The sequence below is a fragment of the Mustela erminea genome, chromosome 19 (genome assembly GCF_009829155.1).
Source record: "Mustela erminea isolate mMusErm1 chromosome 19, mMusErm1.Pri, whole genome shotgun sequence".
Lineage (NCBI taxonomy): Eukaryota > Metazoa > Chordata > Mammalia > Carnivora > Mustelidae > Mustela > Mustela erminea.
Genome location: NC_045632.1, coordinates 25,893,970 through 25,917,103, shown reverse-complemented (window position 1 = coordinate 25,917,103; position 23,134 = coordinate 25,893,970). Strand labels below are relative to the sequence as shown.

The following is a 23,134-nucleotide window of genomic DNA, read 5'->3' as shown; positions in this document are numbered from 1 at the left end:
AAGAAAAACAAGAAAGATAGGACTTGATCTCTTCTCTCAAGGAACTGACCCTGGTGATACACAGTCCCTAAACAATACAAATAACAAGCAAAACAAAAAGATAGCATATGGCAACACACAACTTGTACCAAATGACTGGCTTAGATGAAAGACTACTAATGATAATAAACTTCTTAAATTAATAGGAGAAAAACAAAAGGGAACTTGAGAGACTTCCTGGAGAAGGTAACTAGAATGATGAATTTTGGGGGAAAGAGGAGCAAGGAGGGTAGTTAGAACAAAGGAGCAGAGAAATAAATGGGTATGAGATGTTGGGAATCTGTGAGTATAGAAAATCAGATTTATGGTTTATCTTTAGGCTGATAATAAAGTTAATTGCATGCCAAATCAGTCTGCCTTGAATTGAATTTTTAAAAGATACAATCTAAGTAGGGAAACTTATAAATAACGAAGTGAAATGGCAAGTTTGGCAATTCCTGACATTATCTGATTAATACAAACTGCCAACTTCTATTTTCTGGCCAAAATCAATGGCTTATTAACCTAAATTTTCAAAGTATTTGTTTCAGGTCTCTTTCTCTGCCAGCTTCTAAGAAATATGCACAAAAGGAAAAAAATCTCATAATTTTACCATATTTTAACACTGAAATCAAGGTTAGTTAACTGTATTGTTTGGCTAACCTCTTAAAAAATACACCATGCTGTAGGTATATAACTCAGATTTACAGGACAAAATTCATCCAAGGCCTTGGGTCACTATTCCTAATCAGAAGCAACTTTTTCTAAAACCCATCAAGGAAAACCTACATATGGAATTAATTATCACCTTCCTTAAATTATCAGACACATTAATTTTAGGACTGTAAACTTGAAAGGAAGCTACATATGTCTCCATTGCTTTGAACACTTTTCATAATATGAGCAATCTCTCCAGTCATCACCTTTTAGATTCTGGCCTCAGCTCATCTGTTAGTATCTTTTTTTTTTTTTTTTAAGATTTTATTTATTTATTTGACAGAGAGAAATCACAAGTAGATGGAGAGGCAGGCAGAGAGAGAGAGAGGGAAGCAGGCTCCCTGCTGAGCAGAGAGCCCGATGCGGGACTCGATCCCAGGACCCTGAGATCATGACCTGAGCCGAAGGCAGCGGCTTAACCCACTGAGCCACCCAGGCGTCCCCTCATCTGTTAGTATCTTAATTTTGCCAGTTAAAGACACATTATATGAAAGGATGTTTTATATGTATATTTCACTGCAAAATACCTGATTAGCTTTGGATATTTTATTTTCATCTTCCATTTCCTGAAATCATCACAATTCTGCCATAATATCTTAACTCCAGCAAAAGAACATATTTTAAGACTGGTAGTTCAAACTTTAATCCCCAAATTGAGTTTCTGCAATTGTGTCCTAGTAAATACACTAGAATTTGTTTCAACCTGACTACCATCATGGGGACTTGAGTTACAGTGGTGGGTAAGAGCTGCACTGAACCATCTACCCCAGGCTTCACAACCACAACAAACATTTCTGAGGTGGTGCCAGGGGTGACATCTATGACTATAAGACACTACTGATCTCTTTAGTTTCAATTCAAAGTGAAATGATTTGAAGGACTGTCTGGGTCTTTCTTTTCCTCATTAATCACTTCTTTGAACCTGAGCTAATGGGCTTGCTAGCTTCATCCAGCATCAAAGAACCAAACAATGAAACTGGTTAGTATATCTACTATACATGAAATCATTACTATTCTTCTGAAAACAAAACCAACAACACTCTGATGACCTCACAGTCTTCCCCAGTTCAGTATCAGGCTCTCTCTTAGCTTTGTGATAGATCCTGGAAATCTGTTTTCTTACAGAAACAATATTTGCTGATGGGCCTTACCCCTCTGTACCATGGCTATGGGTGGCCATGGGTGTATAAATAGCCAGCTTTTACATACTGACCAAACAGTAGCCTCTAGTAGCCCTTCCCACAAGGCACGCTTCTTTTCTCTACAAAAGATCCTACTCACATTTTCAAACTACAGAAAGAGATGAACCTGAGAGTTAATTATCAGGGTTTTAGAAGAGCAAAGCTGAGACTCAGACCCAGGAATCATGAAACTGTTGCTAACAATGCCAATGACATTTGCTGAGCATAAATTATGATTTATTTAAGTATTACATCTAATAATATTTCTGTATATTGTCATCATATTTATACAGGATATATTTTGAAATCATCATGAAATATGTAATTCTCACACTGAGGATTATATGAGTTTTATTTCTAAATGCTAGAAACTAGCCTTTATTATAAACTTTTCAGTAAAAAAATTAAGCCATTTTATCGTACATTTTTCTTAGGTATTCTCTCACAAAAGAAAATAAGTTTTGAAAATAGTTTCAGAGTAAACATTTTATTTTTTTTAAAAAATAAAGGTGAAAAGCATTCAAGATCCATGATTTCCTGTACTAACAGCTGATTTTCCAGATTCATTAGCAAATGGCTTTGGTTTCATTCCTGGGTTTGCCTCTGTTTCATGACCTGCAAAAAGCCATCTCAACTCTCCGACCATTCATTTTGAGAGAAGGACTCTTCCAGCTCCAAAGATCTATGACTTGAAGAGGTTTCTTCGTTTGAACAAAAACATTTCTTTGTTATATTAGTTCTTTTTCTAGCTACTGATTTTAGAGACCACAGCTCTTTTAAGCACATGAAGCAATATTATAAGATGATAAAACACTAAAAAGATCACTTAATTTTTAAATGTGGTACTGTTTAGCAGGTACCTTTTTAATTTCATTGCTATAGTGATGGGAATTTGCAAAACTAGCTCTGATTATCCAAAAAAAAAAAAAAAAAAAGGAAGACGAAGAGGGGTTCTACTTGCAATAGGTAACTTCTGTGTGGCTACAGGAATAAAGCATTATTTATCTAAATTTCTACCAGAAATAATCAAAGAATAGTCCAGTCAGTGAACATTTGGTGTATAACTCTGCCAGAAATACAAGCTAAACAAGGTCAAGAATGAATTCTGCTTTGGGATGCCTGGGTGGCTCAGTCAATTAAGTGTCTGCCTTCAGCTCAGGTCCTGATCCCAGGATTCTGGGATCAAGTCCCACATCGGGCTCCTTGCTCTGTGAGGAGCCTGCTTCTCCCTCTGCCTGCCACTCCCCCTGCTTGTGCACTCACGCTCTCTCTCTCTCGCTCTCGTTCTGGCAAATAAATAAATAAAATTTAAAAAAAAAAAAAGAATGAACTTGCTTAGAGCAGTTGTTCTCATCCTTGGCTGTGCATTAGAATTTCTGGGCAGTACAGGAAAACTTCAATACCCAGGCCTCCTCCAGACCAATTCAAATCTCTACAGCTAAAGCCCACACATCAGTATTGGTTAAGTTCCTCAGATAACTCCAATGCACAGTCAAGATTGAGAAATTATGGCTGGGTAACGATACCGGCAATATACTTAAAACTCAAAATCAGAATGCATAAAAAAGCAGGTCAGTGCTTTTAAAGTTATGGCTAAGAGATTTCTGAGAGCTTTCTGGGAAAAGCAGGCTGAAGGCAGAGCCCTGAGAGATAGGGAGTTGGGAAAGGTGCAATTATGTGTATGGGTATCTGGATAGGTGGAGGGGGTATATACAAGATACATAAGCTACATATGCTAAGATTCCAGTATACCAAAGTAGATGGCACAGCTGCAAAAAAAGAGCTGATCACTACTTCATAACATCCAACCATACAACTCTACTCAGCCACTATTTGGTAGGCCATGGAGAACAGAAAAGCAAGACCTGCATCTTTTCAGACTGTTGCTGTAACACTACTGGTTTAGTCCATGCGTCTTCTCCATCTCTTTGAGACACCCTCTAGAGGTTTTTCAGTCCAATCTCCTCATGTCCTTTCTTTAGAATTACCGTTAATCCATTAATAGTAATGAGAGATAACACTTACTGAGGGTTTAATCCTTGTCAAGCACTAAACTAATTGTTTTTTAATTGTATGAAAACCTTCTATGTTAGATCCTAGTATCAAAGTTATAGAGCTCACTGGTAGGGGTACAGAGCAGACAATGATCCTATTTCCTGACTCGAAAAACAATGTCACTCCTTTTTGCCATATGCCAACTTGAACCTTTATTAAATTCAAGACTTGTAATTAAATTACAACTGCCAGAACAGAAACCATGTGACATTTTGCAGATCTGAGTAAGTTCCTAAAATGTGTCTCCACTGACTTAGCATTTTAATAGCTTAGGGTTAATCATAGTATCAGCTGGAAACTTCCTTTACCCTCCCATCTTAAAAATCCAGAGATTGCTAAAGAAAATTAGCCTACTCCTTGATTGAGAAAAGTAACCTGTATTCCTACATATTATTGCCTTCCATTGACAAATCAGTCCATGGTCACTTGATTAGGTGTAGAAATTGGTTAAACATCTTATGAAAATTTAAGGCAACCCTCGGGATTTCCTTTTTATCCCAAAGAAAAAGAGAATTAAACATAAAATTACAGCTAGCTGAGGATTAAGCTAGGATTAAGTTTCCAATTCTTTGGCTGCACAAATTACGCAAATTCCCCTCTGTGTGAGATATACATTGATATATATCATACTGAAATCAACATGGGAACTGACACAGAAAATATATGATTTGTAATATCAAGAATATTTAAAAACGTGAAAACGGGGTGCTCGGCTGGCTCAGTCGGTAGAGCGTACAACACTTGATCTTGGGGTTGTGAGTTTGAGCCCCATGATGGACACAGAGCTTACTTAAAAGAGAGAGAGAGAGAGAGAAATAAAAATGTAAAAGTGCAATAAGAGATTTGGGGGGAAAGTTACTGAACAAAGAAAATGAGAATTCTTTTTCAAAAGGTATTTTTAAATTAAGCAATGTTTTTTAGTTAGAAAAATATGATTTAACTGGAAAATCATATTCAAAGGAAAGACTGATCAACCATGAGCTGCTACATAAATTTCAGACATTCTTTGATCATAAGGAATGACCTGATAAATGACCAAATTAATTAATCATGCAATTCAACAAAATAATCAATTCGTTGTTGATATTCCTGTTTTGTTTTGTTTTATTTTACCTGATTGCCAAAGAGGTTGAATCCATTAACTGCTTCTAGAGCTGCTTTTGCTAAGCCAACAGAGCTAAAAGAGAAAAGAAAATCCTTTAGAATTCTGATATCTGGCTACAAAATAAGAACGATTATCTAATGAATATTCACAAGTAAGTTTCTTTATTAACACTTATAATAACTTCCATGAGAAAAATAATGTCTAAGAGACTCTAATCTGACATTTCACTATTTCACTTTTTCTTTTTTATGGTTAGTGATCTTCTGGGGAAAATATTTCTAAGTTCACCTTGATCTAGACAAATAGTCATACTATTGATGGGAGTAGTTTTAATCCCAGTATCATTTATATTCACTAACGCAAGGGAAAAAAAAAGATGAACTTTAGAGGAAGGTGTATTATGATGACATGTATTCAATAATAACCAGGTTGGGCATCATTAGTTCAGATCAATTTAACAGAGCTTTCCTGCCATCAACACTGAGCCTTAAAAAAGATCTTATATGTCATACACTTACCAGAGTTTAGTAAGAGCTTAATATACCCATTCAAACACTCTTAGCTTAGGGTACAATAAAATGGGCATTATTTTATACTCAAAGAACAACTTGATCACCACACCTCTCATTTTTTGCCATATTCTTCTCTTTGCATAAAATGTGTACTCCTTTGGCCTCTCAAATGCCATATACAATAGTGCTGAAAAATGGAAAAATCCCAATTTCATTAAAAATGTGACACTGTTGGGATTCTGGATGTCTCAGTCAGTTAAGCATCTGCCTTTGGCTCAGGTTATGACCTCACAGTCCTGGGATGGAGTCCCACATTTGGCTCTTTGCTCAGTGGGGAGTCTGCTTCTCCCTCTGCCTGCTGCTCTCCCTGCTTGTAAGCTCTCTCTCTCTCTCTCTCTGACAAATAAATAAAGTCTTTAAAATAAAAGCAAAAAAAAGAAAAATTGAAGAAAAGGTGACAATGCCATCTCATAAATGTTAACCTTTAAATATTTTAGATCAAATATCTAGTTTATTGCACTTACTGCAATTTTGTTGTTTTTACTTAAAGCAATAACATATGCCATTAATATCTTTTGAAAATAATGGTCTATCATCATCTAAGCATTTCTTTAAAGCAGTTATTTCAAAAGTATGGTCCCCAAAGCAGTAGCATTCTCTGGGAACTTATTAGAAATGTCAGTTCTCACTCCTCTCTGGGAGTGGAATCCAACAATTAGTGTTTAAAAGCCCTCTAGGGGGGCACCTAGGTGGCTCAGTGGGTTGGGCTGCTGCCTTCGGCTCGGGTCATGATCTCAGGGTCCTGGGATCGAGCCCCGCATCGGGCTCTCTGCTCCGCAGGGAGCCTGCTTCCCTCTCTCTCTCTCTCTCTGCCTGCCTCTTTGCCTACTTGTGATCTCTGTCTGTCAAATAAATAAATAAAATCTTAAAAAAAAAAAAGAAAAGAAAAGTAAAAAACATTTAAAAATAAAATTTTAAAAGCCCTCTAGGTATGGGGCGCTTGGGTGGGTCAGTGGGTAAGCCTCTGCCTTAGGCTCAGGTCATGATCCCATGGTCCTGGGATTGAGGCCTGCATTGGGGGTCTCTGCTCAGTGGGAAGCCTGCTTCCCCCTCTCTCTGCCTGCCTCTCTGCCTGCTTGTGATCTCTCTCTCTGTCAAATAAATCAACAAAATCCTTTTAAAAAATAAAAATAAAATACCTCTAGGTGCTTGGATGTGTTTGAAATTGAGAACCACTGTTCTAAGCTATTTATGTCACAATTATGCCCATTTTCTATGAGTTGTTTACATGAAATGTCCTCAAGTAAGCACTACTTTAATTACAGGATAGGGAAACTTATTTTGAAAGAATGGAAAAAAGGTGGAAAACTGATTTTGAAATATGTGGATGGAAAGGTGGAGTAGACATAACTTTCCCTAATTCCTCTCACTAAACACAACTAAAAACCTTGAACACTTTTCAAGCAAACATAAAATGGCTCAGAAAATGGAAATAAGGCAGACTGGCTAAGAACCTCAAGATTCTAGGAACAATACTTTTTTGTCTCATATATAATGGACTTAAAGAAGCCAACAACTAGGAATGCCATTAGGTGCATATACAAAAAGACCCAACAAAAGCCTGTTCTCTTTAGCCAAAGAACCAGGAAAAGAGCAGCCTAGCAAAAACTTTTAGACAATAACCATTCAGAAAAAAACTGTAGACTTAGCCCCACCCAGTTCTATAAAGATTGAGTAGAAAACCTAGACTTTTACATTCTAAGTCTATAATGAAGAGCCATACCCATTCACCAACCCTCCCAGCTCTGATGGTGTCACATAAGTCCAAGGAGGAAGCCAAGACTTTTCATTCCCAACAGGTAGTAAGAAGGCTCCCCCTTCATACTGTGAAGATTAGAGAGTCTAGATTTCTACTCCTACCCATCAGTAATGAAATGAACCTCCTTGTCTTGCTTGGACGGCATCAGAGGAGGTCCACTGGAGAGTCACAACTTTCACTAATGTCCAGCTGTAAGGAGACTACACCCTTTCGTATCCTTTCCAGCTAGACAGGTTATCAGTGGAAGCCTATCGGAGAACTATACATCCCATCCATACCCAGAAGTAACAAAGAATCTCCATCTTGGGTGTCAACAAAAAACCTGGCAATACATTCTCACCTGGCAATAATACAGTGATGCTCCTGTCCCCTGCCATTACCAGAGTGGTATCAATAAAATACAGTTAAAGTAAAAAATTAAAAAAAAAAAGATTCAGGGTCTTATAATACCCAAATGTCTATGTCTCAATAAAAAAATCACTCATCATATCTAAAAACAGAAAGATCTCAAACTGAATAAAAAAGACAATCAATAAATCCTAACACTGAGATAAAAAAGATGTTAGAATTATGGGACAAAATTTTAAAGCAACCATGATAAAAAACGCTTCATTGAGCAATCATAAATATGAGTGAAACATATGAAAAGACAGAAAGCCCCAGCTAAGAAACAGATAGTCTCAGCAATTTCAATTCAATATTAGAATTGAAAAATAAAATAATCAAAGCAAAAAGCTCAATAGACAGGATTGATGGCAGGAAGGAAAAAACAGAAGAAAAAATAACTAAATTAAAAGATAAAACAAAGCAAAAGAGAGAAAATAGACTGTTAAAAAATAAAAAAAGAAAAAGAAAAAGAAAGAGAGCCTCAGGGACCTGTGGGACATCTAACATTCATATCATTGAACTCCCTGAAGGAGAGAGGAGAAAGGACAGGGCTAAAAAAAGTACCTGAAATAATGGCCGAAAACTTCCCAATTAGCAAAAGACTAAAGCTACAGATTCAAGCAGCTAACTCAAACAGAATAAAATAAAAATGTCCATGCTAGGAAACACCATAAGTCTTGAAAACTAATACAAATTAAAAATATTAAAAAGGGGTGCCTGGTTGGCTGAGTGGGTGGAGTGAACAACTCTTGATCTCAGGGTTCTGAGTTCAAGTCCCAGGCTGGTTGTGGAGATTACTTAAAAATTAAAAATCTTATTAAAAAAAAATCTTGAAAGTAGCCAGAGAAAAACACCTGACCTATAGGAGGAAAAACAACTGAATAACAGTGACTCATCAGAAACCATGAAGGCTAAAAGGATGTGCCATGAAAGTTTTTAAACACTGAAAGAAATGAACTGTCAACTCGGGATCTTATATGGGTAAATACATTCGTTTACCTATCAATTTATCTATCTGAGCAAGACATTCTCAGAAAGAAGAAAAATAAGAGATATGTCACCAGCAGATCTACTCTAAAAGTGTGACTAAAATAAGTTCTCAAAATAGAAAGGAAATGATAGAAAGAGGGAAAGAAAACAACCTTGGAACAATCAAAAAGGAAGAAAGAATGTGGTAAGCAAATATGGGTAAATATAACAGGCTTTTCTTATCCTCTTACATTTTATAAATTATGTGTAATAATTACAGCAAAAGTTGTGAAACTGTGGTTGTAAACATATTGGAGAGGAAATACCTAAGATATTATATTACAGATGGGCAAAAGTAATTCTCTATTTCCCTCCAACTGGTACAATGATAATATCAATAAGCTTGACCTGTTGTGTATAAATAATGTAATACCTACAGCAACCACTAAAAAGCTACACAAAAAGATACATTCAAATCCAATATACATAAATCAAAATGGAATTCTAAAAAATGTTCAAGAACTTACAGGAAGGTAGAAGAAGAAAAACAGAAATGAAAAACAGAGAGAATTAACACAAAACAGAAATAAAATGGCAGACTTAACCCCAAACACATCAGTAAGATCTAACTATACCAATTAAAAGAAAGATTGGTAGAGTTGATTTAAAAATATGATCTGGGGGGCGCCTGGGTGGCTCAGTGGGTTAAAGTCTCTGCCTTTAGCTCAGGTCATGATCCCAAAAAAACAATCAAAAATCTCAGAGTCCTGGGATCAAGGCCCATATCAGGCTCTCTGCTCAGCAGGGTGCCTACTTCCTCCTCTCTCTCTGCCTGCCTCTCTGCCTACTTGTGATCTCTGTCTGTCAAATAAATAGATAAATAAAATCTTTTTAAAAAAAATATGATCCGGGGTGCCTGGGTGGCTCAGTTGGTGAAGCATCTGCCTTTAGTTCAGACCCCTGGGACTGAATCCCACTTTGGGCTCCCTGCTGAGCAGGAGGTCTGCTTCTCCCTCTCCTCCTGTCCCTCCCCCACCTCCACTTGTGCTTGCTTTTGCTCTCTCTCAAATAAATAAATAATATCTTTTAAAAAACAACAAAAAAATAAAAATAACCATGACCCAATGATATATCATCCATAAAAAACTCAACTGAATTCTAACAATATAGGCAGACTGAAAGTAAAAGGATAAAAAGAGAAATATCACGCAAACAATAATTTAAAAAAAGCAAGAGTGACCAAAAGGAAAAAAAAAAAGCAAGAGTGACTATTTAACATCAGATAAAGTTGACCGCAGAGCAAAGAAAATTACTGGAGACAGAGAGGGATATTATATAATAATTAAATGGTCAATTCAACAGGAGACATAGCAATCTTAAATGTGCATGCATCAAATAAATGAGCTGCACCATACATGAAGCAAAGCTGACAGAACTAAAAGGACATATAGACAAACCCACATATATAGTTGGGGACTCAACACTCCTCTCTCAACAATTAGTAGAATGACTAGACATAAAATCAGCAAAGATAGAGAAGAACCTTTAGCCAGCAGAATCTAATCAATATTTTTCTAACCTTATTGCTATGGACCAAATTATGTCCCCCAAAAACACATACATTAAGGCCCCAACGTTCACTTTTATATATTTGAAGATGAGGCCTTTAGAAAATAATCTGGTTTAGATGAGGTCATGAGGATGTGGCCTTCATGATGGCATTAGTATCCCTATAAGAAGAGATACCAGAGATTTTCCTTTCTCTCTCCTCTGCCATGAGAAAAATATAAAAGAACTGAAATCATAACATGTTCTCTGACTACAATGGCATCACACTAGGATCAACAATAGAAAACAGGAAAATCTATCAACACTTGTAACAAAACAATATATGCCCACCTACACAATTCACATAGGTCAAAGAGGAAGTCTCAGGTAAAATTTTAAAAATATACTTAACGTGAAAGGAAAATAGAACACCAAAGGTTGTGTGGCAAAGGTAAAGCAATGTTGAGAGAGAAATTTATAACACTAAATGCATATCCTAGAAAAAAGAAAAAAAAAGCCTCAAATTAATTATCTAAGCTCTAACATAAAGAACCTGGAAAAGAGCAAAATAAACCCAAAGCAAACCAAAAAATAGAGAGAGATGAGAGCAGAAATCAATGACATTAAAAATAGAAAATAATAAAATTTATGAAACAACTGATTCTTTAAAAAGCTAATGAAAAGCTGATAAATCACTAGCAGGGCTGTCAAAGAAATAAAACAATAGAAATGACGAATATTAGGAATAAAAAAGGAAATATCATTACAGACATAGCAGAACATCAAAAGGGTAATAAGAAAACACTACAAATAATTCTACATACATAAAATTGACAGCTTACCAAAAAAAAAAATCAATCAATTCCCAGAAAAGCATTAACTACTATTACTTCCCAATATGAAATAAATCATTTGAATATCCTCATAACTTTTAAGGATATTTAATCCATAATTTCAAAATGGCCAAAAAAATAATAAATCTCCAAGCCTAGCTGATTTGATTAGAGAATTTTATCAAACATTTAAAAAAAAAAGTTAAAACCAATTTTATACACTCTCTTCCAGAAAACAGGAAAGAAAGTACTTTGGGTTTTATTTTACAAAGCTAGCATTACTGTAATACTAAAACTAGAAAAAGGCAATACACAAAAAACAATTATACACCATCATCCCTCATATGTGTGTGTGTGGGGAGGGGTGTGTGTGTGTGTGTGTGTGTGTGTGTGTGTGTGTTACAAAAAAGAATTTAGCAACATATAAAATGAATTACCCTGACCATAACTAACCAAGTGGAGTTGATCCCAGGGACACAAGGCAGGTTCAACAATCAAAAATCAATCAATGTAATTCACCATAAAATTAACAGGCTAAAGAAGAAAAATCACAAGATCACATCAAGTCTTTGTAGTATTGGTGGCAGGATAAACACATAGAACCCAGGAAGAGACTGACACATATGCCCACTTTATTTTTAATAGGAGCACAAAGGCATTTCAATGGAGGAATGATGGTCTTTTTAAAAAATTTATTTTATTTTTTAAGATTTATTTATTTATTTATTTGACAGAGAGAGAGAGAGAGAGAGAGAGATCACAAGTAGGCAGAGAGGCAGGCAGAGAGAGAGGGGGAAGCAGTCTCCCCGCTGAGCTGAGGGCCCGATGTGGGGCTCAATCCCAGGACCCCTAAGATCACGACCTGGGCCGAAGGCAGAGGCTTAACCTACTGATCCACACAGGCATCCTGGAATGATAATCTTTTTAACAAAGGCAAATGATGCTGAAAAATTGGACATTCTTAGGTAAAAAAGGAAAAAAGGATTAAGAACTTCAACCTTAGTCTCATCAAACAAGATTAACTCAAAATGGATCATAAACTTAAATATAAGACATAAAATTATACAACTTTTGGAAAACAAGTTGTTGAAGAAAATCTTAAGGATCTAGAGTCAAGCAAAAAGTTTTTTGACTTTATACAAAAGGTACAACCCAAAAAAGGAAAAATTGATAAATTTAATCTCATCAAAATTAGAAGTTTTTGCTCTGTTTAGACTCTGTTAAGAGGATACAAAGACAAGCTATAGTAGGGAGAATATATTTGCAAAATATATATCTGACAAAGGACTGCTATCTAGAATTAAAAACATCAAGAAATAACAATAAAGAAAAAACCCAAGTAAAAATGAGCAAAAAGCAAGAAGAGACATTTCACTGAAGAGGATTTACAGATAGCAACTAAGCACATGAAGAGATCCAACATCATTCATTATCCACTAGAAAATGCAAATTAAAGTCACAATGAAATACCAGTATAAACCAATCAGAGTGCCTAAAATAATAAAAAAAAATAATGGTAACACCAAATGCTGGCAAAGATGGAGACAAAATTGTATTACTCATACATTGCTGGTGGGAAAGTACAATGATACAGGGATCTGGCAAACAGTCTTGTAGTTTCTTTGAAATCTAAAAGGCAACTTCCTACGAACTGTACTACTGGGCATTCACCCCAGATAAATGAAAACTTGTGTTCACACAAAAACCTGTAGAGAGAACATTTTGTTGTTGTTGGTTGCATGTGCTTTAGGTGTTACATCTAAAGTGTACTCTTGTCTAATCCAAGGTCACAATGATTTACAACTCTATTTTCTTCTAGGAGTTTTACAGTTTCAGCTCTTACATACAGGTCTTTGATCCATTTCCAATTAGTTTTTTTTTTATTAAAATATAATGTATTATTTGATTCAGGGGTACAGGTCTGTGAAATTAGTTTTTGTATATGGTGTGAAGTAGGGTTCCAAATTCATTCTTTCACATGTAGATATCCAGTTGTCCCAGCACCATTTGCTAAAAAAAAAAAAATTATCCTTTCTCCACTGAATTGTCTTTGCACCTTCACCAAAATCAACTACCATAAAGGTATGGACTTATTTCTGAATTGTCAATTCTATTCTATTAATCTCTGTATCTGTTCTTAAGCCAGTATCACAGTATTTAATTATTGTGGCAATTACTCTACATATAATAAGCATAGTACTGTAGTAAATTTTGAAATGGAAAGGGTGAACCAAACTTTGTTCTTTCTCAAGGCTGTTTTAGCTAGGCTGAATCCCTTGCATTTCCATATGAATTTTAGGATCAGCTTGTCAATTTCTGCAAAAAGACACTTGGATTTTTTGTTAGATTACATTGATCACAGGATATCTTCACATTTTTGTATGTCTTCACTAAAATTGATGCTGACCATTTTACCTTAGTTTTCAAGAACAATTGAGCTAATAATCTGGGTTTAAGATATTGTCCACCTGACTCAAATCTACAGTCTAGCATTTCAACACCAGTAAAGGAAGTACTTGTTGCTTCCACCAGTTAAACAAATTCCATAATATTTCACATGGTACTGCTGGTATACTCAAGACAAGGGCAGTGGTCTCTTTTCATATCCAAAGACATTTTAGAGAAATGGCAAAGCCTGGAACCTAAAGAAATTCTGTCCAAGTATATGTGGAATATGTGGTGGTTTAATGCACAAGCACTTACATGCATCTAAGGTTGGTAATACCAGAAACTCCTCCTTACAGTGTTATTAAGATTGTTTGTAGTATTTTGAGAAGTGAGAAGTATTTTGAGAAGTGAGAGAAAATAACGTATTCAAAAGGGTAATAAAAAGGAAACTCTGTACTAAAGGAAATACATAATGTAGCCAGCCCAAGGTTCTGTCTTTAACAATTGTACATAAAAGCAGCTAAGAGATGAATTTGGAAATTATCTTAATAAATCATTACAAAAGAAAAAGACATTGTGCCTGAAATACAGTAAATGTTGACTTTTGTCCATTTTAACCTGCTTTCCTGATGCAATTGGTTAAATAATTCGACTTAATTGAAATTAACAAATACATTAATTTATCAACCACTGGTTATTTGAATCTCTGGCAAAAGCAAGTTATTTAGAAACACAAACATATTCCTAATGTGATTTACATTTTATTGGAAAATAGAATACATTATGTTGTAAGAATTAAAAATATTTTACTGGCACAAGATACTCTCTGAAAATTATTCTATGGTTAGCTAATGAATATATTAATATTAGGGGACTATTGCCAATAGAACATACATCAGTTTGTTCTTACAAGGTGTTACCTCAACATTCATTCAAAAGGGCTAAAAGCAACATTTCTTGGGATATTGTGATGCGATTTGTTATAGTAATGTGATTTGTTACATAAATCAAGTTTTACTAGAAAAAAGGATAGGTTTGGACTAAGTGATTTACAACCAACCATGGAATCCAAAAACTGAGGCTGTACTGGATGTTCATTAATTGTTTTGTACAGTAAAAATTCATAAAATGAAGCACAATGGATGGACAGTTGCTTCTTTCATAACCCAGTGACTGGAAAACCAAAAATGACTGAAAAAGGCTAACTTTGAATAACAAGAACTAAAAATGGACACTAAATGCATCTTAAACTAAGTGCTGTTACGATAATTACTTACCTGATATTTTAATGATCGCTTTCTTTATTGGAGAAGCCAAGAGATTAGAACTTAAAACCATTAAAAAAAAAAAAAAACCTTGAAAAAAAATGATTTAAATTTTTGCTTCTATGGTCTCCTTTATATCGCAAATACAAGATTTAACAAAATGAAAAAAAGGAAATTATGCTGTTAAATGTAAAGTTCTCTTTAGGAGTCAATGTTCAGAAACTTATCTTTCCATTAGGGTATATCTACATTACTAATTCATTAAATGCTTAAGTATTCCTTTGTGCTTCCCAATAACGAAAACAATTCAAGGTTAGGTTTGAGATTCAACCATATCTTACAGAGGACTCCTCTCATCTCCAAAACAGAGTTTTGGTTTAAAGAGTTTAAAGGTAGCCTGAGGAGTTGGAGTGTCCTTATATAAAGAGGGGAAATATTAAGAGGGGAAGATATTAAGAGGTGAAAGTATTAAGGGGGAAGAGGGGAAAATATTAAGATAAAAATACATAAATTAAACTTAAAAAGGTTGAGAAGACTACTTGGATATTTAACTTTGGGGGTTAAGAATTGGTGCTACAATAAATATGTACCAAAATTATATATGGAGGAAAATATAATTAAATCAAAGAAGAGGATTTTTAAATGTATAGGAACTTGCTCAAAGACTGAGACTGAACAGGAGAAAAGAGAATTATCTGGTATGGTTCCAGACACCTTAGCAGAAACTGAAAGGAACATATTGCTTGAGGAAAATAGGGTCAACAGAAAGACCAGAAAACTGGGAATGTTTTAAAATGTTTTAAATGTTTTAAAAAAGAATGTTTTAAAAAATGTTTTTAAAAAGATTCATTGTAAGCTTAGAGCAATAGACCCTTTTATTAAAGCCCTCGAAAAAGGTGAGGTTGCTGCAAGAATGGGGTTCAGATAAATGTAATGAGATCACTTTTTACAAAATACTTTGGGGTTTATCTAAGAAATACTAAATAATTAAAGAATTTGAACTAAAATAGATACCAGCAAACCAGGAGCTGAAAAGGGCAGATCGGCAAGGGACTAACCAAAGCATTAAGCTGAATCAAACTTTAATGATTACTTAAAGATATCCTTAAAACTTTCCAAAATTTTACCAAGATTGCACACCCTGCTGTTATTTCAAACTTTAGGAAACTTTTTAAGACTTTAAATTACAACACGATATAGTTGAAACAACTTTCCATTTGGAGGCCAAACACCTGGAATCCAGTTCTAGCTCTACTATCTACTGATTTGTATTTTAAGGTGTGTGTAGGGGGAGAAGCACAAAACCTTCTAACCTTTAACTTTCTTCTGTATAAAAGGCAGTAATATGTTCCTGGTATGGCCTAAATAAAAAATATTCTGTAACTGTACAGAACCAGAGATTTCAATTATTAAGTAACAGCTGAGCTTGGTTGCTAAAGAGGGAGCCTCTGACCTCAGAATACTACAGCATGCATATTGTGGGCCCAGAGGCAGAAATCTTCTTTGATCAAGGTGCAGCTTAGAAGCGATGTGTGCAATGAGGCAAGGAAAGAAGAAACACTGATCAAGCCAGTCACTCTGGCCAAGACCTTAGTAAGCACCAAGGAACTAGTCAGATTGTGCTCTTTTACTGACTCCTGCTGAAGGACTGTATAGCACAGAGATGAAGAGAGGAAAAGTAAGTTAGAAGACAAAGGACAGTATGAATACTTACTTATGGGAGCAATTATCATAGACTATTTAAGGGGTACAGAATTTCAGGATGTCTGAAACATCCTGAGAACAGCTTTGGATATAACAAAGATATTGTATTAAGCAGTAAAGATCACATCCAACTAGAACAGATAGTTCTGGGATAGATGAAGTGTCCCTGTCTAGTAGCAGCTCTACATTCTACTACCCATGTATAAGTGCAGACTACCAACCTCCCACCACCATTGCCATTAATGAGCCCAAAAATGCCATGAGGCTCAGATCTCCTGCAGTTTCAAAACACCCTTTTGGCACCAGACATGACACATCCAAAACATGCTTGTAGAGATCGGAGTTCAGAAATGTTTGGGGGAAAAAAATGCTTAAAGTTCTTTTGGGGAATTGTAAAGTAATACACCAAAGAAAATTGGGAAATCAATGTTAAATGTGTAAAACCCACTATCCAAATCTAAAAGGCAAACTTCAATTTCCTATCCATTTGAATAAAACTGACCTGCCACAAATTAAGACTGACTTTGCATGCATAGCAAAGAACATCACATAATAATCTTCTGAGTCTTGAAATAAAATCCTTAATGATTCAATTTAAAAGTCTGGCACCTCTGTTACATGCAAACTTGTTGGAGCCTCTCTGTTTTTTCACGGGGGACATTTCAATACCCTCATTTTTTGGGTTAATGGTAACCTTTACCCAAGGTTCTTCCTGAGTTTACTACAGTAAACAGAAAACGGAAAAATAGAAAACAATAAACAGAAAAACCCTTACTCCAAATATTATATACTGAGAATGTCAGTGGGTTCACAATGGAATATACTAAATGGTTATTAAAAAGCAGGGAAGGGCACTGACAAATCAGAAATACTGAAAAGAAGATAGATTTTTAAAAATCATCTTTTCTATTTTTTTTTAAAAATAAAAAAAATAAAAAAAAATAAAAATCATCTTTTCTAATTAGATCTACTTTCTTGCAATTTGACTGATAATCTGGAATGTTAAGAACTTAATTTGAATGATAGCTGAAACAGAACTTTCTATTTATTTTCCTATTTTTAGTATTTTCCAGAATTTGCTTAATGCCTGAAATGAACTTCCCATAAATCATTTTTCTACTCCACTGACTTCTTTCCTGATTGCTACTATCCTGCTCTATATTTCAAAATGCCTCATATAAATCATAAACTTATAGAAAAATGTGTATAAATTAGTTTCCTAAAGTTAATAGAAAAATCTTCTTTGTTTCAATATTTGTTATTAACATACTCTGAAATGTGTAAGTACTCTTGCATTCTAATGCTTACTTCTGCTTAGGTATTCAAATGATTTGTATATGTTAACTCCATCATTACAACAACTTTGTAAAGTAGAAACTGTTGTTGGTTCATTTTGTAGATGAGGAAACTGAGGCATGAGGATATACAGCTAGTGATCTGGAGCCAATTTTTAGTTTACTAAGTATCTTAGATCAGCTTAATTTTTTTGTGTATGATTAGTCGTTCTATTCAAAAAAGTATATCTTCTTAAGTAATGATTCCTAATCTGTTTCTACAGTTCATTTAAGTCCCAATGATCTAAACTATAGTTGATAACCTTTAAATCTTAAATCTTTGAGTATGAAATTGAGAAGCCTAATTAATTGTATGATACTTTTTTTTTTTTAAATTCAAGTATAATTAACATATAGTGTTATTTTAGTTTCAGGTGTACAACACAATGACTCAACAATTCTATACATTACTAAATGCTCAAGACATGTATATTCTTGACTGGGTGGCTCAGTCAGTTAAGTGTCTTGACTTTTGATTTCCACTTAAGTAGTGACCTCAGAGTTGTGAGATCGAACACTGCACTAGGCTCCATGCTGGGCATGAAGTTTGCTTAATAGTCTCTCCATCCACTTCCTCATCTCCCACTCTCCCTCTTAAAAAAGAAAGAAAGAAAGAAAGAAAGAAACAAACAAACAAACAAACAAACATATACTCTTGGGACACCTAGCTGGCTCAGTCAGTAGAGCATGAGACTCCTAAACTCAGGGGCATAAATTCAAGCCCCATGTTGGATGTAGAGCCTACTTTAAAAAAAAAAAAAAAATTAGAAGATATGTGAATTCTTAATCCCCTTTATTTGACCCATCCCCCAACCTTTCCTCTGGCAACCCCAAGTTCGTTCTCTGGTTTTTTTGGTCTCTTTTTGTCAATGTTTTGTTTTATAAATTACACATATGAGGGATATCATATTTGTCTTTGGTATCTGTCTTTCTCTGACTGACTTATTTCACTTAGAATTATACTTCCTAGGTCCATCCATACTGTTACAGATAGCAAGATCTCATTCTATTTTATGGCTGAGTAATATTCCATTATACAGATATAATGGAATATATATAGATATCACATCCTATGTGATATAATCTTTTTTATTCATACATCTATCGATGGGACACTTGGGTTGCTTCCATATCTTGGCTGTAGTACACACTGCGGCAGTAAACATAGGAGTGTACGTATCTTTTCAAATTAGTGTTTTTGTTTTCTTTGGGTAAATACCCAATAGCAGAATTACTAGATCATATAGTAATTCTATTTTTAATTTTTTGAGGAACCTCTATACTATAATTGTTGCATTCCCACCAACAGCACAGAAAGGTTCCTTTTTCTCTACATCCTCATTGACACTTATTTCTTGTGTTTATGATGTAGCCATTCTGACAGATGTAGGATTATATCTCATTGTGCTTTTAATTTGTATTTCCCTGATGACCACCTTTTCATGTTTCTGTTTGTCTCTGTGGGGTTTTTTTTTTTGTTTTTTTTTGAGAAAATGTCTATTCCGGTACTCGGCCCATTTTTAAAATCACATTCTTTGTTTATTTGAAGTGGAACTGTACAAATTATTTATATATTTTGGATATTAACCCCTCAACAGATATGCCATTTGCAATACCTTCTCCCATTCAGTAGGTTGCCTTTTTTGTTGATGGTTTTCTTCACTGTAAAAAGCTTTTTATTTTGGTGTAGTCCCAATAATTTGATTTTGTTTTTGGTTCCCTTACCTGAGGAGAAAAATATTTCTGTGACTAATGTCAAAATAATTCCTGTCTAGGTTTTCTTCTAGGAATGTCATGGCTTTAGGACTCATATTCAGGGCTTTAATCCAGTTTGAGTCTACTTTTGTGTAGAGTATAAGAAACTGGTCCAGTTTCATTCTTTCACATGTAGCTATTCAGTTTTCCCAATACTATTTGTTGAAGAGGCTATCTTTTCCCCATTGTATAATTTTGCCTCCTTTGTTGCAGGTTAACTAAACATATAAATACAGGTTACTTCTGGGCCCTCTATTCTGTTCCATTGATCTATGTCTATTTTTGTGCCAGTTTTATACTGTTTTGATTACATAGCTTTGTAGTATATCTTGAAATATGCAATTGTGATATCACTAGCTTTGTTCATATTTCTCAAGATTGCTTTGGCTATTGGGGGTCTTTTGTGGTTCCATACAGATTTTAGGATTAATGTTCTAGTTCTGTGAAAAGTTTCATTAGAAATTTGATAGGGATTGCATTAAATCTGTAGATTGCTTTGGATAGTATGAGCCGTATAATAATACTGGTTCTTCCAATCCACGAGCATGAAATATCTTTCCATTTGTTTGGGTCATTTTCACTTTCTTTCATCAATGTTTTATAGTTTTTGGAGTACAGCTCTTTAACTTCCTGGGTTATTTTTGGTGCAACAGAGCTAAACTTTTCAGTAAAAGGTGCAGTCAGTCACTAAAGCTATTTCCCTAACCTTAAAGAGTAAAGGAAATTCATACACCACTAACATCAGTCATAAGCTATTGTTGTTTATGAACCCCACTAAGCCAGAATGCAAGATGTTGATCACATCTCCTACAGAAAACAGTAAACATTAAGTTTTGTATGAAGGGTGTGGGTATCTGGTTAGGCCAGCTCTACAATATGGAAGGGAATTTCATGTGCAATGAATATACATTTGGTATTTGGCAATTTTAATGTATTTGATCTTTCAAATGGTATCATTTCAAGAAAAAAAAAAGAGAAATAATTGGTTGAGCAGGAAGGCCAAGCCTTGGACTTGAGGCCGATATGCATGTACCGAAACCACGGGAAGTTGGGAAAGATATCCTGCTTTTTTTCTTCCATCTGTTTCTGGGCCCTGAGAGTAGTCTCTTGCTTTAATTTTAAGTGAATTTCATCTGCATCATATATAGGAAAAAAAGAGATGAAAGTTAACATAGAAACGATAGTTACAATCTAATACTTTGATTTTTATTCAAACTCCACACATTTAAATTTTTTTAAAAAACTCAAGAATCACCAAATTACCTTGAATGTAGCTCTGTGCTGCCATTGTTATATTTGCTTCCTCTTTCCCAGACACCAAAGTCAGGTACACGGTAAACTCTTTCTACACAAAATACAAGGTTTTGAATAAAAGAGACCTAAAAAATAAAAAATGAAACATAAGGACACATATAGTAGCAGGAACTTTAGATACTGATAAGAGCAATTAGATTATCATTTGAAATCCAATTATACACTTGGTACCAATACTTTCTAAGTATGTTTAAATTATTGTTTTTTATATTACTCATAGTAATATAAATACTGGTTTTACATAGTAATATAAATACCTGGTTTTTCTAATATGAAGCCTCAACTGAGAACTTAATATACAGTACAGAAATGAAATTTAAACCCGGTCAATGCTCCAACTTATAATTTTTCAGCAATGTATCTATTACTGTTCATAGACACTGGGTATCTTGAGAATTAAGAAAAATATAAAGCATCATTTTATAATAAATATTTGTTATCTAAAATGTTCATATAAAATGTTAAATAAATCTAAAACTTTAGAGATAAAAAGGTATTTCTCAGTTCTGAAATGAATCAATCCATTAACTGACTCGTTAAGATTAACCTGGAGTCTTGAGTCTATTAATCCTGGAATCTAATATTCTTTTGGTCTTTTCTACAACTGTTGATACCCATTCTTACGAACTCAAAGCTAATGGATAGAAATGAGCACCAACCAACAAGCCAAGAGTCACAGTTCCCTTGTAAAGATTTCAGACAAATAATGAAAATTAAACTCTCAAAAGTAACTCTAGAAAGCAGAGATTACAGCCAGTTCTTATTTTAAAGAACTGTTCATTTTAGGGAAGACAGTATCTTAACTGAACAACTGGCCTCAAATACAATGCTTTAAATTTAGTTACCATGTTTGGTTCAATATCGCAAATTGAGTATGTGCACTTACCTAACTATCCTCCATCTCGAGATCCCTTCTGAAGTGGCAATATGTATCTCCCACCTCTCCCCATACACATAATTAATATAATGCATGTACTTTTAAGAATGACACAGTGATGGATGGGAGAGGTACACTAAATGGGTTATGGGCATTAAAGAGGGCACTTGTCAGGATGAGCACTGGTGTTATTTATAAGTAATGAATCACTAAATTCTACTCTAGAAACCAATACTACACTATATGTTAGCTAACTTGAATTTAAGTTAAAAAAAAAAACAGAAAAACCTCTTAATGCCATTGTAATTATTGTATTTTTAAAAATTATAGTTAATAAAGTATACACAAAATTTTTGAAATGACACATTAATTAAAAAGCCAAGGCAAGATTTCACCAGTATACCAGAAACTGTGCCAAATTATAGTAGAAGAAAGCAAAGAAAAGAGTTATTTGAGAAATCAGAGCAGAGAAAACCACAGCCTCTTAAAATGATTCTTCTTTGTTCTTTAGGATCTCTACAAAGTATTTAAGCCCAGAGTCAACAAAGGCATTGCTCAAGAGTTGATCAGAAAGCGGTCTACCCAGACGCTTTCACAAAACATGAATGCTTCATCTTGTGTTTCATGTCGGAATCCCTGACATTTCCACCCTGTATCCCAACAGAGATGTTTGCCCTTAGGGTCAAAAGCAGTTGACGAATTTCAGTGAAGAAAAAAGCAATAAGGGTGTTGGAGTCTCAAAGAAGCAGAACAGAGCATAAGATAATTCTAGATTTCCACAAAACACACACCTGTCCCATAACTTCCCTACGCAAGAGTGAAGCATTACATACCTACAAAAAACTTTTTTTTTTTTAGTTTAAATGTTATTATTTTTTTTCTTGCAATACACTGTAGGAAAACCTGCCTGTAGAAGAATCCTGGTCCATTGTCAAAAAACCTGGTAACTTTAGCTCTTCTATGGTCTTTAGAATTATTTAGATTCTATAATACATACAGAAAATACTTCAAGTTTAAAGATTTGAAAACATCTATGTCCTCCTTCCTTTCATAACAAACTTCTCAAGTATATAATCTATATTCCTGTTCCTTCTTTCTCTTAGTTAGGAGGGCTTTAGGACAGGACTAGGCCCAAGTAAGCAGTTTGCTCAGAATGCCTACCTGGTATAAATGGCTGGAAAGGCATTTTTGGCTAACAAGCCCTGTGAGGAAAACTAAAATACCATTTACATTCTAGTTCCACAAGTAAAGAGACTGGGAATTGCCATTCCACTCTCTCCTAACAAGTAAAAAGCTGTACAAACTGAAAAATTGACAACCCTACTTATATCCATAAAGTGTGGGGGTCGGGTA

The 23,134-nt window shown here is 34.7% G+C and overlaps 1 protein-coding gene across 2 annotated transcripts in view; it reads right to left on the bottom strand.

Moving 5' to 3' along the window:
* Positions 1-23,134, bottom strand: part of PHKB (phosphorylase kinase regulatory subunit beta) — a 241,324-nt gene that overhangs the window by 129,367 nt on the left and 88,823 nt on the right. For both annotated transcript variants that reach the window (XM_032326064.1, XM_032326066.1), the window contains 2 exons: positions 20,854-20,969; positions 5,085-5,148 (listed from right to left, as the gene is read on the bottom strand). In XM_032326064.1, the coding sequence (XP_032181955.1) occupies positions 5,085-5,148; positions 20,854-20,969 (180 nt within the window). The remainder of the gene's footprint in view (positions 1-5,084; positions 5,149-20,853; positions 20,970-23,134) is intronic.